Consider the following 18,913-nt stretch of genomic DNA (forward strand, 5'->3'; position numbering starts at 1 on the left):
CGGTTTTATCCATTTTTACTTTGAAAATTAAACAAGCTTAACCCAAATTTCAGGATTTTGCTTTTCCAAGAGGACTCTTAATTGTTTCTCTCTCTTTTCTCTTCAGTATTCATGTGATTGAACGGCGTGCTCTTCCTGAGTTTTTCAATGGAAAAAACAAATCCAAGACTCCAGAGATGTAAGTGAAATGTAAAGATGTGATCCTGATACTGATACTTATTTTAGTGGGATCAGTATTTAGAAAACCTAACTATTTGGATGTGTTTGGCAGGGGCTTCTTAAAGCACTCTTCTTAGTTAGTCTTTGCTAATGTCAAGGTCGCCACACTGTGCTGAATTCTAGTTCCACTTACTAGCCATGTGGTCTGGGGACAAATTCTTTAATCCTCATCTATAATTGGAATAATAATAGATCCTAACTTAGAGAGAGATTGTGAGGATTAAATGTGTTACCACACAGAAGGTGCTTAGACCTAAGGCTGGCATGCAATAAATTCTAGGTATAGTATAGTGTAGTTAGGGAGACAGCCTGAGTAACCAAGTGTTATTTGCAAATTTTTCAGGCAGCTAAAGATTTATTGATTCACCTCTGTGACCAAGGTTATGCTTGTTTTACTTCACATTAACTTCATCACATTACTCTATTGTACTTATTATTATTACATGTTAGCAGACAGTTGTTTTGTGTTTTAGAGATTCTTACTCTGAGTTGCATGCATGACTGTTAATAGTACAATCTCACTCTGATTTATTGGCCTGTTGTCTTAACTTTTTGGAGTGTTTGCTAGAGGAATGTGAAACTACTTTGCTCTATGAGTTACTGTTTTTGAAAGGATGTGTGTTCACCTTACGAATTTGGCCATTACTTTTTAGATACTTGGCGTATCGAAATTTTATGATTGACACATACCGCCTAAATCCCCAAGAATATTTAACCAGCACTGCTTGTCGGAGGAACTTAACTGGAGATGTGTGTGCTGTGATGAGGTAAAAATGTCTGGACTTTTCCTCAGATATTTCATTGCAGATGGTTCCTGGTGCTTTGCCAGTGTTAGGCTGATTAAATTGGATGTTTTCTTGGTTAATAAAATACCTACAGCATTGTTTGTTTTTTTTTTAATTCACACCTTACATCTTTTAATCATAAACTGACCCATAGATAGAGAGTGGGTTAGGGTGGGGAGTGAATAAGCTCTGTGCCCTAAATCTGTCTAAAGAAAAAAAAAAAGTAGATTTCCATTTGTGAGTTTGGTTTATGTGTGAATTCTTTCACCGTGGACCTACACAGGCATTTTTTCTCCTCATTTCTGTGGTTGAAATGATCAAGCTTTCTACTTGGTTTGGGGGTGCTATATTATTAACATTATTTTGAGTTTGTAGAGACTGTCCCTCAAACCAAAACTGTAGATCACTTTGTGAAGGTTCATAACCTGCAAAAGAACGTGTTTACTTTTTTTTTTGGTTTGTTTTTTTAATGAAATGTGATGATGGTTATGAAGATGATGAGGTACATTCTCTAGATTTTAACTTTCAGATATTTATCCTTCAGGGTCCATGCCTTTTTAGAGCAGTGGGGGCTTGTTAATTACCAAGTGGATCCAGAAAGTCGACCCATGGCAATGGGGCCTCCTCCAACTCCTCATTTCAATGTGTTAGCTGATACTCCCTCGGGGCTTGTTCCTCTACATCTTCGATCACCTCAGGTAAATTAATACCACCTATTCTTCAGGTCTGGTGGTTCAGATGGTAAAGAATCTGCCTGCAATGCAGGAGATCCGGGTTTGATCCCTGGGTCCGGAAGATCCCCTGGAGAAGGAAATGGCAACCCACTCTAGTATTCTTGCCTGAAGAATCTCATGGACAGAGGAGCCTAGTGGGCCAAAATCCATGGGGTCACAAAGAGTTGGACACGACTGAGTGACTGACTAACAGTTTCAGTTTTCATTCTTCAGGTCTGGGTAATAACAGACAACCGTTTCTAGTATTTGTATTCAGGAATTACTGTTATAGTCATATAACTGTGCTGTCTCTTAGCTGGTAGGTTGTGTTTGTTTTTATCTGTTGTAAATGTTTGAGTCCATAAGAATATTTTATGTTTTAAGATAATGCTCTCTCCTTAACCCCAAGAGTCTGTGCTTTATCTTATCATGTTACAGATTTACTTTCATATCTCATGACTCCTTTATCACCTCTGCCATCAAAGACAGTAATCAGGAAGCAGACTGTTTAAATTGTTTAGAACTTCTTCCCTTTCCTTAACATTTGGAAAGTGGACATCCATGCACACGTTCTTGAAAAGATTATTATGTCAATAGGATTATGTGTATCATTCTATCGGAGTATCACAAAGGAAACCTATAAATTGCCCCCACTGTGAAACATTAAAGAAAATTTGTCTGTTGTCTCTATGACTTAAGAGAGGCAAAAAAAAGTTTCTTATATGTTGAAATTTTGTTAGTTTAGCATAAGGGTTTTTTTTAGTAGTATCTCCACCAGGAGTCATTTAAGTGCCAGTATTAAAGCCTTAAAAACTTCTGTCCCCTTGACTTTGTAGAGGTTAGTACAGCCATTTATCATTTATTTGACTCATAGATTCCTGCTGCTCAGCAGATGTTAAATTTTCCTGAGAAGAACAAGGAAAAACCAATTGATTTGCAGAACTTTGGTCTTCGTACTGACATCTACTCCAAGAAAACCTTAGCAAAGGTAAGGATTTTTCGATAGGGACATATGGACTACAATCTATCATATCCTATTTGTTGTTTTTACTTCTAAGAAGCAGCATTTTCTGTAAGAAAATTGGGATTTACTTTCTGTAGGGTAAGGAGGTGAGCTTTCTTCATAAATCTGATGGCATTTTATAGAAGTCACTATATGGTGTGTTTAGAAGATAGGTGTATAAAAATAACTTTGATTAATATGTTAAAATGAGGGGAAAATGGAGAATTTCAACAGAGAATGTGAATATATAAAAAGAATCAAATACCTATTGAACAGTTAAAACTATACCTGAAATTAACGCATTGGATGGGTTTAACAGAAGATTGGACACAGCCGAAGATAGCATAGATATATTGAAACACCAAGAGAAAAAAATACGGTTGAAGTTGAGGGGACAGGACAAAGAGAAAAGAGTGCAAGAAACACATGAGATACAGTCAGAAGAATGACTTATTTATCATTAATAGAGACCCATAAGGGGAGAGAGAATGGCACAGAACTGATACTTGAAAGTGGAAGGGCTAAAAATTTTCCATAAGTAATGAAAAAATAGCAATGCCCAGAATAAGAGAAATTGAATACAGAGAAAAGCATACTTGGGCATTTGATGTTTAAACTCTTAAAGTTGATGTGTTAAAGCAACCAAGGAGAGTAGGGGTGGAGGTGGGCACATTAAAGTCAATGGCATAATGATAAAACTGATGTCTGCCTTTTCAGCAGAAATGATAGGAGCCAGAGGACAACGTAAAAATATTTTTAAATACTGAAAGGGAAATTGTCACTCTGAAATTCTGTATTCAATAGAAATAGCTTTCAAAATGGAAAGTACAGTAAAGACCTTCACAGACATTCAAAAGGTGGAACTAGCACAAGGTGTAGGAAAGCTGAAGGAAATTCTCTAAGTTGAAGGGTAGTGATTCCAAGTGGAAGTTCATGATGGCTAGGAAGGAATAAAGACCATAGGAACAGTTATATTGAATTGCACATTAATGATTTTAATGTTTTAATTGCACAGCAGAGATTGTCAAATTAGATGAAAAATTGAGAACATATATTGTCTGAGACACTCACTTAAACTCTAAAGACACAGACTAAATGAAAATGAATGGGAAAGACATACCTTCTGAACAAAAGAAAGCCAAAATCACTATATTAATATTTATAAGTGTAGACATCAGAACAGATTGTTTTACCAGAATTAAATAGAGGCATCTCTTAATGATAAAGGTATTAATCAATCAAGAGGACACACGCTCACTTGTAAGTTATCAAAGATTCTCATGAAAAAAGTGATTTGGAGTTTAGGGAGTCACTTGGAGATTTTATTAATCAAGAGATGTTAAATATGAGATAATATGAACCTGTTGCAATTGGAGTAAAGTATCTGCTAGAGTGCCTTATGTGTAGTACAGTTTGTCCTTAAATCTTGGATAAAGTACAGCCTTCAAGGTATACCATTTATGTTTTAATATTATAGTGCATCCATAATATGCATTAAAATGCTATGCTGTTGTAGATTCAAAAGGTGTTTTTAAATACTGAAGTAGTAGAAATAAGTAGTGTAAGTGATCCATGTCTAAGTAGTCCATGAGTTCTTGGTAGACAGCAAGAAATCTTTGAAATAAAACAGCCTTTCTCTTGGGAGTTCAAGTTCCTTACATGTTTTATTCCTGTTATTCAGGGACTTATTTTGGTGATTTGCAGAAAACAGTCCCCAGAACTTAGAAAGGAGCTCTGATGAGCTCCATATTCAGCCTTTAGGAATGAGTTAAATAGTTTCTTAATTTTTTTCTTTAGAGTAAAGGTGCTAGTGCTGGAAGAGAATGGACTGAACAGGAGACCCTTCTACTCCTGGAGGTAAGCACATTAATGGTGGAGCCCCTTTATTCTTATGAGATGGGTGCTAACTTTCTGTGCCTAGCATTTTAAATATACCTTTGAAATTTATCCTAAAATTATTAAATCCATGCAGTGAGTTTTAATAGAATATTCTTGGGCCATTAAAGTTTGTATATCACACTAGAGGTAACGTGCTGACTGTCAGTAGGGGAGATCAAGCTTGGATATGTGTTATTTTGGCTTGGGTTGAGTACTTTTATTTTAAATCTGTTACCAACAAATATTGGAACTTTGCCAAGGTAGTCTAGATTTCTAACTCTTCCTCCATAATTAGAAGATCTAGCAACTCTGGACCCTCGTTTCTCACACAGCAATAATTATCTCCTTGGCCTTGGGTAGCAGATGTTCCTTTGAATTGGGGCATTTCTTCATATCCAGTTTCTCTTAACTTAGACCACGTCAGTCATTGTAGATTAGTTCCCTAGTGTTTCTATGCATTTGAGCAGACCATCTCCATATCTCCCAAAAGGATTTCAGAAAAATGGCTGAAAATATCTGACATTGAAAGAATTACCTTGTGAATGAAAGGTGAAGACTCTATGATGAATCCGTGATTATACACATTATCTCTGTCCATCAGCAGGTTGCTTTTTTCAGCTTCTTTATCTCTTTGGAGATTCTTGCAGATCTCTTAATTGTACTCTGAATGGTAGGAAAAAGAGAATCTTTGGTTTCATATTTATCAACCATTTTCAAAGGAAAACTGTTTGTCTTCAGTTCATTTCAGTTGCTTAGTCGTGTCCGACTCGTTGCAACCCCATGACCCGCAGCACACCAGGCCTCCCTATCCATCACCACCTCCCAGAGTCTACCCAAACTCATGTCCATTGAGTTGGTGATGCCATCCAACCATCTCATCCTTTGTCGTCCCCTTCTCCTGCCCTCAATCTTTCCCAGCATCAGAGTCTTTTCAAATGAGTCAGCTCTTTGCATCAGGTGGCCAAAGTAGATGTTACTCTTTCAAAAAGATCATTCACTGAAGGCTCAGATGATGGTTATGGGCTTCCCTGATAGCTCAGCTGGTGAAGAATCCACTTGCAATGCAGGAGACCCAGGTTTGATTCTTGGGTTGGGAAGATGCTCTGGAGAAGGGATAAGGCTACCCACTCCAGTATTCTTGGGCTTCCTTGATGCCTCAGCTGGTAAAGAATCCACCTGCTGGGTTCGATCCTGGCTTGGGAAGATCCCCTGGAGAAGAGGACAGCTACCCACTCCAGTATTCTGGCCTGGAGAATTCCTTGGTCTGCATAGTTCATGGGGTTGCAAAGAGTCAGACATGATTGAGTGACTTTTACTTTCAGGTGATAGTTAGCATTTTTTAGTAGCAAAGTATGTTTTTTTTAATTAATTAATTTATTTTTGTCTGTTCTGGGTCATTATTGCTGTGGGTGCTTTTCTCTAGTTGCGGCAAGTGGGGGCTACTCTTCATCTCAGTGTTTTGAGCTTCTCATTCCAGTGGCTTCTCTTGTTGTGGAGCATGGTCTCTAGTTTGCCAGCACTTTTGTAGTTGCAGCTCCTGGGCTCAGTAGTTGGAGCTCCCAGGCTCTAGAGCACAGGCTTAGTAGTTGCGGTACATACACTCAGTTGCTCCTTGGCATGTGGGACCTTCCCAGACAAGGAATCGAATCCATGTCTCCTGCATTGGCAGGCGGATTCTTTACCACTGAGCTACCAGGGAAGCACTAGCAACAAAGTATTTTAAAATGAAGGTACATGCATTTTTTTTTTTTAAGACATAAAGCTATCACATACTTAGTAGACTACAGCATAGTATGAATATAACTTACATACACTGTAAAAGCCAACATATCTGTAATTGCTTTATTGCAATCCTCACTTTATCACAATTGTCCAGAATTGAAACTACAGCATCTCCAAGGTATGCTTGTACAGTATCACATTAAACCTTGACCACTGGTAGTTTCTTAAAGGTTAGTTGCTGCGTGAAATCCATTGGTCTCTCCTGTTGGACTAGTAATGGCTCTTATACCCATGTATGATTACATAGTGTCTTTCATTGATAAGTTGGAAAACGCTGGTTTTCTGATTTATGCAGATCTTCCAAATGTTGATGCAGTTCATGATACAATATCAAAAAATGCAAATTGATAATATTGGTGCCAATCTCATTAGGACGTCTTTTAGAGAGTAGAACAAGCTTTCATGGCAGATGCATGATTTTCAGAATTGTAGTTTTTTCACTTAATTGTTGGCAACAGACAGTATCAGTTGTTTTCCTTGGAGTGATATTTTTGAGAATTATTGTTTATTTTTGAGACAATGTCTGCCAGACATCTGTGTCTGTAAAACTGTGGTGTGTGAGTGATTCGTTCTAGTAACAGTGATACTTGGAGAAGAGAGTAGCCGGCTACTTGAACTTGAAACTTAATCACACAAGTGCATTTCCTTTAGATAGTTATCATGCTTCGAGAGTTGGTAGTCTTCCTGTTTATCTGGCATTTCATAACACCAAATATTGAAAACACATGGGCTAAGATAATTAGATTCAATGAAAATCATTTTTACTATTTCATCCAGGAAACGTTTAAGTAAAGTTGGCTTATTTGGTTTCTCCAAGTATCTGGTAATGAGGAATTAAATGACCTTTAAGACATCTGGTGCCACTGCCTTGATTCATACTAACAGGCCATTGGTTCACCCCCCATTGCTTTTGTACCATTGTGCACATGTCGACGTAACAAGTAAGACAGTAATGTCCCAGTGTCATTATTCTGATTCTGATCTCTTAGTCTCTGTGAAGGGGTCTGGTGCTCTGTGAGTTTGATCCCAGACCACAATGGGATCCCTTGGGCCTGGTGGCGTAGCACGTATCTGTTTCACTCTAATTTGATTTTATGAATTGTTCCAGCAGTCATGGTTCATGAAAAATTTTAATGGTTTATTAACTCTTCCTCTTTCATTTTTACCACCCTCTTCTACTTTCCTTATTCTCTCTTCTCAATCTCTCTTTCTTTATGTCTGTCTATATTCAAAAAGATTTGTTCCTTTTGCGTTTTTACCACTGTTTTCATTTGTTCTTGTCTGTCCTTTCAGTGTCATTGGTATGCAGAGAGCTTCTTTCCTGAACTCCTTTTTCTTTAATTTGGGGCTGTCTTGTCTAGTCATATCTGCTTATGGGTATTGATTTCACAGTTCTCAGTCCTTGTGGGGAAATGTATGGGAAATGCTTTTGTATTGCTCATATAGAATCTATGGGCTCTGGGGAGAGGTGCAGTTGTGCAGTACTGCCTGAAACAGCATTCTCCTGTCAGTTCTTTTCCTTGCTCTACATTTATACTCAAGATTTTTCTTCTTTGTGTCCAACTCTTTGCAACCCCATGGGCTGCAGCACACCAGACCTCCCTGTTCCTCACTATCTCCTGGAGTTTGCCCAAGTTCATGTCCATTGCATCGGTAATACCATCCAGCCATCTGGTCCTCTGATGCCCTCAATCTTTCCCAGTATCAGGGACTTTTCCATTGAGTCGGCTGTTTGCATCAGATGACCAAAATACTGGAGCTTCAACTTCAGCATCAGTCCTTCCAACAAGTATTCAGGGTTGATTTCCCGTAAGATTGACTGCTTAAGATTAGTGGATAGTAAATAAAGACTGAGGTCAGAATGGCTGAGCTACTGTTTACCCTGAACATATCCCAGAAAGCCACAGCACTCCACACAATAGTGTGTTTTCTCTCCTGCAGCTGGAGACTTTGCAACGATTGATTTTCCTTTTAAACATGCTGTTGAACCAACAGATGTCTGCACTTACACAGAGGAATATAAAAGCCTTCCCAACAGCATTGTTGATCATTCACACCTTCTGTTTTTATCGTTTATTTATCAATAATTAATAGCTTAACATGAAGTCAGAAGAAAATATTTTAATCGATTTATAACCAAAAACTTGGTCAATTTCACCCTGATAAATACATCCAGAAGACTCGTTTAGAGTTTACTGTTGTCCGCCCTCCTTCCCCCAAATCATACCATTTTATCATTCAAGCATATCACATAGGCTGCTTACTAGGTGTCTCCCTGTGTAATTTTATATTACACTTCAGCTTCCAGTTGTCTTGCAGAAAGGCCTTTTTAAAAATTATAGGATGTTGTTTGTTTTTGTCTACACTCTTCAGCACTTAGGATCTTAGTTCCCCGACTGGGGATCACCCCTTTGCCCCTGGCAGTAGAGTCCTAACCACTGTACTGCCAGGGAATTCCCCAGAATTTTTCTTTTTTCTTTTAATGCTTGGAGTCATGGAAAAGTAAGATTCCGTTCCTAATTTAGTCTGGCTACCTGTGATTAAATTCAGCACATTTTATTTGGTATTGTGTTTCAGGCATATTGAGATGACTAGCCCATAGTGTCTACAGTTCAGTAATTCATAGTCTAGTGTGTGATAGAAACTTATTGAAACATGATTAGAGGTATGGCTGGAGCATAAGATGTACAGAGGACTGCCTCTGTAGCTGGCCTGGGTAGATAAGATATAATGGACAGCTTCCTAGAGTAGGGTGCTGGTATTGGTTCTGGTCCATGATATTTCTGGTAAAGAACAAACTGTACATACACACAATACTTAGAATGTGGGATCTGGGTATTCCCGGAACATTAAAGAATATTATGGTGAGGTAGAAGAATTAGCAGATCCCTGTCGTGTTTGACCTTAATTCCATAACATAATGATGAGAACTGAAATAGTTTTAGGCAGGCAGGAGACAGTCTCCTGTGTCATACATCCAGCAACAGGAAGAAGGATGAATTTAAGGGTAGAGACAGGCAATTGTGATGACAGGAGGAGTGAAGGTGTTGTGTAGTGTAAAATGTCTACTAATAACATTTTTCTAAATGTCACCCTTTTCCTTCCTGGAGGTTTGTCACCATGTTGGTTTGCAAACATCTCTTCCTTCTGCCCCTCTTATGTAATGCTTATCGGCGCTCATGCTCAGAACTTCACTGTTTCTCAGCCTTGTGCTTTTCTGGATGCTGACTGTGGCTTGAATTCTGCATGTCAATTCCTTAGCTTTATTCTGGGAAAAAAACTTCCTGAACTTACTTTCTTTTCTCTGGCTAAAGGAAAATGAACAAAGAAAAAAGCTTAAAAAGGTTGTGCTGGAAAATATCAAGACAGTCTCTCCTGGAGTTTGCTCAAACACGTCCGTTGAGTTGGTAATGCCACCTAACCATCTCATCCTTTGTCATCCCCTTCTCCTCCTGTCTTCAGTCTTTCCCAGCATCAGAATCTTTTCCAATGAGTCTTCTGTTGCATCAGGTGGCCAGAGTATTAGAGCTTCAGCATCTGTCTGTCCAGTGAATATTCAGGGTTCATTTCTGTTCGGATTGACTGGTTTGATCTCTGTGCAGTCCAAGGGACTCTCAGGATTCTTCTCCAGCACCATAATTCTTTGTAATATACATGCTTTTTATTTGTTTTTCTTGACTGAGAATTTGACATAATAAGGAAAGCAATCAGATCTACCTGCTATGAACAGTATAACTATTTTCATTACTGTTTGTAATTTAAAGCCCATCTAAAGAACAGTCGCAGGCTTCTGATGTCATTAAGTATTACTTCCTTGTTACCTGATATTAAAGCTCCTGTTTTTTTCCCTCACAGGCTCTGGAGATGTATAAGGATGATTGGAACAAAGTGTCAGAGCACGTTGGAAGTCGCACTCAGGACGAATGCATCCTCCACTTCTTGAGGCTTCCCATTGAGGATCCATACCTTGAGAATTCTGATGCTTCCCTGGGGCCCCTGGCCTACCAGCCTGTCCCCTTCAGTCAGTCAGGAAACCCAGTCATGAGCACTGTTGCTTTTTTGGCATCTGTGGTGGATCCTCGTGTGGCGTCTGCTGCAGCCAAAGCAGCTTTGGGTATGGACTTTCTTAAGCTGTCTCGCGAGCGTAACCATTTCAGATCTTGGTTTCATGCTTTATTTCATGATAGTTTTATTTCAGATTTAGGTGTTACTGGCTGTTACACTCATTGCAGTTTTATGTATTGCCCGTTAAGGGTAGTAGATTATGTTTTTTAAATAAAGCAGTTAACATACAACATTTTTCAAACTGTGAGCAGTTTTTAAGAATTTAGAGGGACAAAACAGTGGTTTTTAATGATATTTTGTGATTCATATGGATTTTGATATAATTGGCAAAAGGAGTTATTTAAGATTCTTGGGTTGCATGAATTCTAACTAGAACTTTCTCACACTGTAGAATTCTTTGTTGACTTTCTGATTGTTTCATCCTTACTGTTTTCTTGATTAAAATCCAAACAGCAGAGTTAGATGAAATTTGGACAGCAATTTTGATTGTTACTGGTAGATATTTAAAGATCATAATCTCTTGTTTATGTAGTAAGACTGTGACAAATAAGGTAAGACACAGAGTCATGGAATTGCATCACTGTACACAGTTAACGACTTTGGCCTTCTTGACTTCCTGGGATAGATCAGATTGAGTCTTGAGAAAGGTCACTAGGTTACACACAACACACTAGTGTTGTATCAGATTTCCTAGTTTACACTGAAGCAAATATTCACGTGACACCAGATCACTGTTCCATTTTTATTCTTACACAGAGGAGTTTTCTCGAGTCCGGGAGGAGGTGCCCCTGGAATTGGTAGAGGCTCATGTCAAGAAAGTTCAAGAAGCAGCGCGAGCCTCTGGGAAGGTGGATCCCACCTACGGCCTGGAGAGCAGCTGCATTGCAGGCACGGGGCCAGATGAGCCAGAGAAGCTGGGTGAGTCCCTGCTGCCCCCAAGGACACGGTTAATAGTGGTTGTGTTTTCCTGTCAGCTTGCTAGAATAATTGGGTCCGCTTGTACTTAAAAGTGACTACAATGATCAGTAGAAACTTAGGTCTTAAAAAAATTTATATATGACTTTTTTAATCTCTTCCTTTTATGATAGAATTTTTTTAAATTGTCTCCTAACTGTTAATAAATCACAGTTGTGAGGTATCTGATGCCTGTTTTTAAATCTAGGTTTTGAGCATATAGATCTAAGAATTCCAAACAGACTTTTGTGATTGTTTTAATTTATATGTTGCTGAGTAGATTGTTGTTTGGGGTTATTTTTAAATTGAAATAAAATTCATGTGAAATTCTTCATTTTATTCACTTTAAGTGTATATTATCCAGTTCAGTTCAGTCGCTTAGTCGTGTCCGACTCTTTGCGACCCCATGAATCACAGCATGCCAGGCCTCCCTGTCCATCACCAGCTCCCGGAGTTTACCCAGACTCATGTCCATCGAGTCGGTGATGCCATGCAGCCATCTCATCCTCTGTTGTCCCCTTCTCTTCCTGCCCCCAATCCTTCCCAGCATCAGGGTCTTTTCCAAAATATTATCCAGTGGCTTCTAGTAAATTCTCTGTGTTTTTCATTCATCACCACTATCTAATTCCAGGACATTTTCCTCACCCCAGGAGAAATCCCATATCAATTAAGCAGTGACTTCCCATTCTTTCTCTCCTCAGCTCTGATAACTGTTAATCTGCTTTCTGTCTCTATGGATTTGCCTATTCTGGACATTTCTTATAAATGGAATCATGCTATTGTGGCCTTTTGTGTCTGACTTCTTTCATGTAGTGTAATGCTTTTGAAGTTCATTCATGTTGTAGTGTAATTCAGTACTTCGTGTCTTTCTGTGCTCAATAATATTCTTGGGTGGATATAGCACATTTTACTAATCCATTAATCAGTTCATGGCTGTTTGGTTTGTATGTGCTTTTTATTCATTTGAATAATGCTGTTATGAACATTCATGTTCATAATATTTTCTGCTTCTTGGGTATCTAGGAGTGGAATTGCTGAATCTTGTGAAAATTGTATGATTAACTTTTTGGGACACTACCCAGTTGTTTGCACAGTGGTTTCACCTTTTTTTTTTTCCACCAGCAATGTATAAAGCTTCTAATTTCTTCACATTCTCACATAAATAACTTGTAGTTTTCTGAGGACCCTCCATACTGTTTTCTGAAGTGGCTATACTTAAAATGTTTTTTGACTACTGATTCAAAATCTGTTTACCTGCTATAGGAAATTATTCTCTTTTCTTTTTGGGATAGTTTTGGTAGTTTGTGTTTTTGTAGGAATTTTTAAGATTATCTAGTTTGTTCACCATGCATGCAAAAAAAAAAAAAATCGTAAAACCAGAAGTAGAAGCAACTCAGATGTCCATCAACTGAATGGATAAACAAAATGTGGTATTCAGTGGAATATTATTGGACCGTAAAATGGAATGAAGTATTAACACATTCTGCATCATGGAGGTACCTTGTAAACATTATGGTAGGTGAAAGAAGCCAGTGGAAAGAGACAGTATATTATGTAATTGCAATTATATGAAATGTTCCAAATAGGTAAATATGTGGAGACAGACGGGGCTTCCCTGGTGGCTCAGTGGTTAAGAAGGAGACATAGGTTTGATCTCTGGGACCAGAAGATTCCCTGGAGAAGGAAATGGCAACCCACTTCTCAAATGAAAAGTGTTCCTATTTTCACACTAAAGTAAAAATCTTGTTTTATATACAGTTACCAGTCGTGTATTTCCAATGTTTTTTACATTGTTCATTAATTTTCTCATTCATTGTGAAACAACTTCTGATGAATAACTCAAGCTAAATATTTATTGCTGTAATCTTTCCTAATAGTTCTGTCATTGTCTTAGTTATATGAAATTTATATAATCTGTGTTTCAGCTGCTGTAACTTTCTTTTGTCTTTTTTATTTATTCTTACAGAATAAAGATAATATGAAGTTAATTTAAATTGTCAGCCAGTACTCCACAGATGATACTGTTTCAACTCCTGGTGCTCTGTTCTAGGTGGTTTGAGTAGATGATAGTAAAGTCTCTTCTAGCATAAAACCTCACGATTTCCGTGAGTTACCATAGGACCTACCCCTGTTGTTTTCTCTGCTTTCTTTATAAAGTATCAATCTAGCAGTTTTATTTTGCAAATATGAAAACAGATTTTCAGATTCATGAAACCTCTCCCTCCAGCCCTAAGAACACATTATTGACCTAACTGTTCTTAATATTGGTTACTAATACAGAGTACCACGGCTTTGAATTAAAAAGTAATTTACAGTATCCATAGTATTTCTTAGTTTAAAAACACACTATTTTCTTTTCTCTTAGATGGAGACAGAAATTAGCAAGCCAGTCCACATCTCTGTTGCTTTTTGTTGATTCTACACCACGTGGCAGTGCCCAGTTCAGGCCAGGAAAACCTGGGTCTATTGAATGCCTGGGAAAGGTCTTACTTTCCTCAATGTTTTTGTGTGTTTTTGGTTCATTTGTAGGGTCTTTTGGTTCCCTGTGGTCATGGAATTGAAAAGGGTTGACAAAGCCTTCTTATTTGATTCAGAAAGTGTTTCTGTACTTTGCAGTATCCGAGACATGCTTTTACATAAAAATCTGTTTAAAAATTTTGGTAGATAATACCATAAAGCATTAGTGGCTAAGAAACAGATTGCAGAGTTGGCCATTTCTGGTTTAGTGGGATTTAAAAGAGGACTTCTTCCCCACACCTCCCCCAAAAATAACCAACCTTAGTCTTGTGAGGCTAGATTTTTCTGGTTAATTAGTGAACGTACGGTTTCTACAGTGTACAAAGCTTGAATCAGTCTGCTGCAGGAAGCACTGGAGACTCCACAGGGTGATTCTTTGAATGATGTGAACAGTAAGCTTCACTCATAGTACCTGGAGGTAGCCTTGCCAGCTAACCTTTTTGAAGTGAGCGTATCCTCACTAGTTGCAGCAGCATAATTTGGGTCCTTTTACCATTTAATAAGACTGTGATGCTGGGAAAGATGGAGGGCAGGAGGAGAAGGCGATGACAGGATGAGATGGTTGGACGGTATAACAGATTCAATGGACATGAGTTTGAGCAAACTCAGGGATATATATAGTGAAGGACAGGGAAGCCTGGCGTGCTGCAGTTCATGCGGTCGCAAAGAGTCAGACACGACTGAGTGACTGAACAACAACAGCCACCATTTAATAAGGGTTAGGGAAAGAACCAGGATAATGTGAATATTTCTAAATGAGTCGTGAACAGAATTCTATAACTAATGCTGGCCTATTACAGTTAAAGTGATTTATCTTGGGCTGTGACTAACCAAATAAATTAGGAAACAGCAGGTGGTGCTCCCTGTAGAATTGACTCAGCAGAGTTGTAGTGGAGAATCAATAGTATCTATCTTTCTGAACCACATTCCAAGTTCAGAGTTCAAAGAAAGGAAGAATCAAATGTACATTTAAACTTACACTTTATATAACAAAATAGTGCTTTATACATAGCATGCAGATTTGAAAATAGAATGACGTAGGTTTTCCTTATCAAGAAATATCGTGCTTGGGTGGTAGATTAATCATACTTTTTATTGTGATAGTTAATTTGCAGTTGCACTAGTATGTATTGATGATGATGAAACAATACGGGGAAAAATGTTTCCTTGTGAAATATAAGACTTTGGATTTCTCTCATTAGCCTATCTAACTTTTTTTTTCAATTTGCCCCGGGTCTTTGTTGCTTTGCATGGGCTCTCTCTAGTTGTGGCAAGCAGGGGCTACTCTCTACTTGCGATGTGTGTGCTTTTCACTGCAGTGGCTTCTCTTGTTGTTGATGGGGGCTCAGGAGTCTCAGCTCGCAGGCTCTAGAGCACAGGCTCAAATAGTTGTGGTTCATGGACTTAGTTGCACCACAGCATGTGGAATCCCTGAATCAGGGATTGAACCCGTGTCCCCTGAATTGGGGGGGCGAATTCTTATCCACTGTGCCAACAGGGCAGTCCCTTATCTAACTTTTTATTGTGAATTGCAAGGGAGTATTTGGTGAAATAAAAGTTAAGATAAATGAACACTAGGTCTGGAACACTGTATTTTTCACTTATTATGTGAATTTCATTTATTATGATTTCTCATGAGAATTATATAGCAAAGAAGTGTCAGCTTAGGATTTTGTTCGGTTTATCCTCTTTAACACTCTAGTCGTTGATTAGTATCTACTGATTTTTTTTTGTATGGGTTTTTGTTTCACCAGAGACCATTCTAGGACTAGAAAAAATGATACTGACATTTGAGACCTTTTTTATTTAACCTAAAAATATTATGAGATTTTATTTGCTTGTGGGAAAGATGGGAGAAGTTAAGACAAAAGAAATGGAAAGAAATTTTAAACATTGCTTGAAAGTCATTATAAACCAACATTTCTTTCAGAGCACCCATATTTTTCACACATTATATAGCGTTGGTTTTTTAAAAAATATTTTTGTTTTTACTTATTTCACTGCGGTGGCATGTGGAATCTAGCTGTGGCATGTGTGATCTAGTTCCCCTTCCAAGAATCAAACCCAGGCCCCCTGCAGTGGGAGTGCAGAGTCCTAGACCCTGGACCACCAGGGAGGTTCCTATATAGGGACTCTCTGGTCATTTGAGGTTCTTTTCAGAACAACCCTTTGGAGAAAGTAGCATTGTTTTTATATAGGAGCGAAGGAACTGAGGTGTTGGCAGATTACATTGGCATGCTTGTAGGAATGGACTAAAATTTGAACCTAAATATCTCTAACCCTTTCTTCTTTCCTCAACCTCTTTCCTCTGTAAACTATATAGGTATGTTTGTGTATTTTTCATTCATTAAACAGGAATCATTAAAGGCCTAATGGTTCCATTATATGTTTTGCCTTATATAATATGGCAAATACAATAGCAAAAGACCGAGGCCCTTCTGAACACTTAGGCTCTACAGAAGGAGTCAGGCAAACGTACTGGGAAGAGTTCAGTTCAGTCACTCAGTCATGTCTGACTCTTTGCGACCCCTTGGACTGTAGCACGCCAGGCCTCCCTGACCATCACCAACTCCTGGAGTTTACTCAAACTCATGTCCATTGAGTCAGTGATGCCATCCAACCATCTCATCCTCTGTCGTCCCCTTCTCCTCCCGCCTTCAATCTTTCCCAGCATCAGGGTCTTTTCAAATGAGTCAGTTCTTTGCATCAGGTGGCCAAAGTATTGGAGTTTCAGCTTCAGCGTCAGTCCTTCCAGTGAATATTCAGGGTTGATTTCCTTTAGGATGGACTGGTTGGATCTCCTTGCAGTCCAGGGGACTCTCAAGAGTCTTCTCCAACACCACAGTTCAAAAGCATCAATTCTTTGGTGCTCAGCTTTCTTCATAGTGCAACTCTGACATCCATACATGACTACTGGGAAGAGGGGCTGTGGGTGATTCATCTATACAGGATTAAGTGCTAAGACACACAGAAAAATTCAGTCAGTGTGATTCAGTATATGAGCCTAAAACATAAGCATTCTTGGATGGGAGATCAGTTTTAAGCTAGGCTCTAGGCCCCCCTCCCCCCCCCTTTCATTCAGAGATAAATGAGACTGTAAATATGTTGTGTTATCATGGCATCTCATTGTGTTCTAGCTGTCGGAGTACTGGTAAACAAATTTGTCCAAAATTCCTGCCCTTGTGGACTTCTATTTTAGAGGTGGAAGATGGAATTAGAATGTATAAATTAAATGTAAATACGTAGAGTGTTTTGGCCGGTACCTGGCATCATGAAAATCAGAGCCGGGACTCATCGATAAGAGTGAAGTGTGGGGAACTGCAATTTTAAATGGTTAGGGGAATGAATGTCTCACCATGAAAGTGACATTCGAGCAAGGATATAAGTGGAAGGTGAGGAAGGGAGCTGTGTAGACATCCAAGATCAGAGGGTTCAAGGCATGGGGCGCAGCCAGCATACAGGCCTCTGGACAGGAGCTGCCTGCCATGTGGAGGACTAGCAAGGAGAATCACAGATGGGTAGCTGGATTGTAGGGTAGAGGAAGTCAGGGGAGACTCTGAGGGGCCTTGTGGACCATTGTAACAGTTTAACGTTTACTTGGAGGTGGAGCCAAAGGAGGGATTTGAGCAGAAGAGTGTCAGCATGTAACCTGTGTTTTAACATTTTATTCTGTTAGGTTGAGAATAGTCCCCATCTAGGAATTGTTAAATTGTTGTATTTTTCTAATAACTATGTACTGTGTTTAAATATTAAAAATTTTTTATTTTATCACCAAGCCTTTTATTAAAGAACTTCATTTTTTTTTTTTTTTAATTTGACCTGGAAATGAAACAGAATCGCCTTTCTGATCATCTGTTTACTTGTAGCCAAGCATACTGAAAAGTTGATAGGATAGCACAGTGGAGTCTCCTATGCCTACAAGTTAGGTTCAACTTTGCCATTTTAATCTATCTTGGCATCTAAATAAACAGTTTTTATTTTATTACCTTTGTGGATTATTTCAAAGTAAGTTGTATACCTCATGATTCTTTTCATCCCCACTGAGTAACTCACCATGTGTCTCCTAAGAATAAGGGCATTTTCCTAAATAAATATCATAATACAGTGACTCTTAGCCACTTAAGGTCATCAGCCCTTCCCCTTAGGGTGTTGTGATGTGCATGTATACTCAGGGGCCAGTTAGAAGTCTGTTAAATACATATTATTGTACCTTCCATTTGTATTGCCTAATCTGAAGTATGGGTTTTACTTTATTTTATTGTTTTACATGCTGAGTAGATTCACTGTCTGTATCTTAATTCTGGTTTAGAGAAATTTGAAAGATTAAGTTCACTGATGGTTTTTCCTTATCATTGACTAAGCTTTTAGGGAAATTGAATCACAGATATTATTATATAGAGAGTGTTCAGAGAAGATTCTTTTATATCAATGAGTGAATTGTCCCCTGAGCTCCTGAACGCCTTGTTGAATACTGGACTCAAGGAGTGTATCTTGAGCCATTTGTCACAGCTCTGTGTGGAAGAACCCAACTCATTATTCCTAGTTTTTGAGAAGGTTAAGAACTAATCTGTAGTCCATCAGGAGATGAAGAGCATCCTGATAATAATAATGTTGAAAAGGTCACTTTCTAGGAACATAAAGCCCACAAATGACTCTTAAGATTCTTGCCACAGATACTGTTTATAGCATATAAATAGCCTCATTCTTCTCACCCTGAGGATTCCCATCACATCTTTAAAACCAGGCCCTTCTAAACCACCAGTGTGTGAGACCATGCTAGGCTCGTGAACCTGAGGAAACGGGGGATCAGTATTTGATCTTCAGGCTGCGTCATGTGGAGTGGACTTCTCTGTTCTCTTTGTCACTGTTATATTTTAAGGGCTCTTTCAGATCTGTATTAAGAGGCATTGAAATAGAGATTCAGACTTCTGAGCAGCGCAGAATAGGACATTTAACCTCTAAAGACTATCCAGGATTTAAGTGACTTCTCTAATGAC

The 18,913-nt window shown here is 38.6% G+C and overlaps 1 protein-coding gene across 6 annotated transcripts in view; it reads left to right on the forward strand.

Moving 5' to 3' along the window:
• The window catches only part of SMARCC1 (SWI/SNF related BAF chromatin remodeling complex subunit C1), a 122,429-nt gene that overhangs the window by 56,634 nt on the left and 46,882 nt on the right, over window positions 1–18,913 (forward strand). For all 6 annotated transcript variants that reach the window (XR_014064220.1, XM_081525820.1, XM_081525821.1 and 3 more), the window contains 7 exons: window positions 107–178; window positions 873–986; window positions 1,549–1,702; window positions 2,592–2,705; window positions 4,518–4,577; window positions 10,236–10,494; window positions 11,202–11,363. Coding sequence is in view for 5 of the 6 variants with exons in the window: in XM_081525820.1 (XP_081381946.1) it covers window positions 107–178; window positions 873–986; window positions 1,549–1,702; window positions 2,592–2,705; window positions 4,518–4,577; window positions 10,236–10,494; window positions 11,202–11,363 (935 nt within the window). In the remaining variant the exon portion in view is untranslated. The remainder of the gene's footprint in view (window positions 1–106; window positions 179–872; window positions 987–1,548; window positions 1,703–2,591; window positions 2,706–4,517; window positions 4,578–10,235; window positions 10,495–11,201; window positions 11,364–18,913) is intronic.

The sequence above is a fragment of the Giraffa tippelskirchi genome, chromosome 9 (assembly GCF_054371585.1).
Source record: "Giraffa tippelskirchi isolate mGirTip1 chromosome 9, T2T-mGirTip1v1.2.pri, whole genome shotgun sequence".
NCBI lineage: Eukaryota > Metazoa > Chordata > Mammalia > Artiodactyla > Giraffidae > Giraffa > Giraffa tippelskirchi.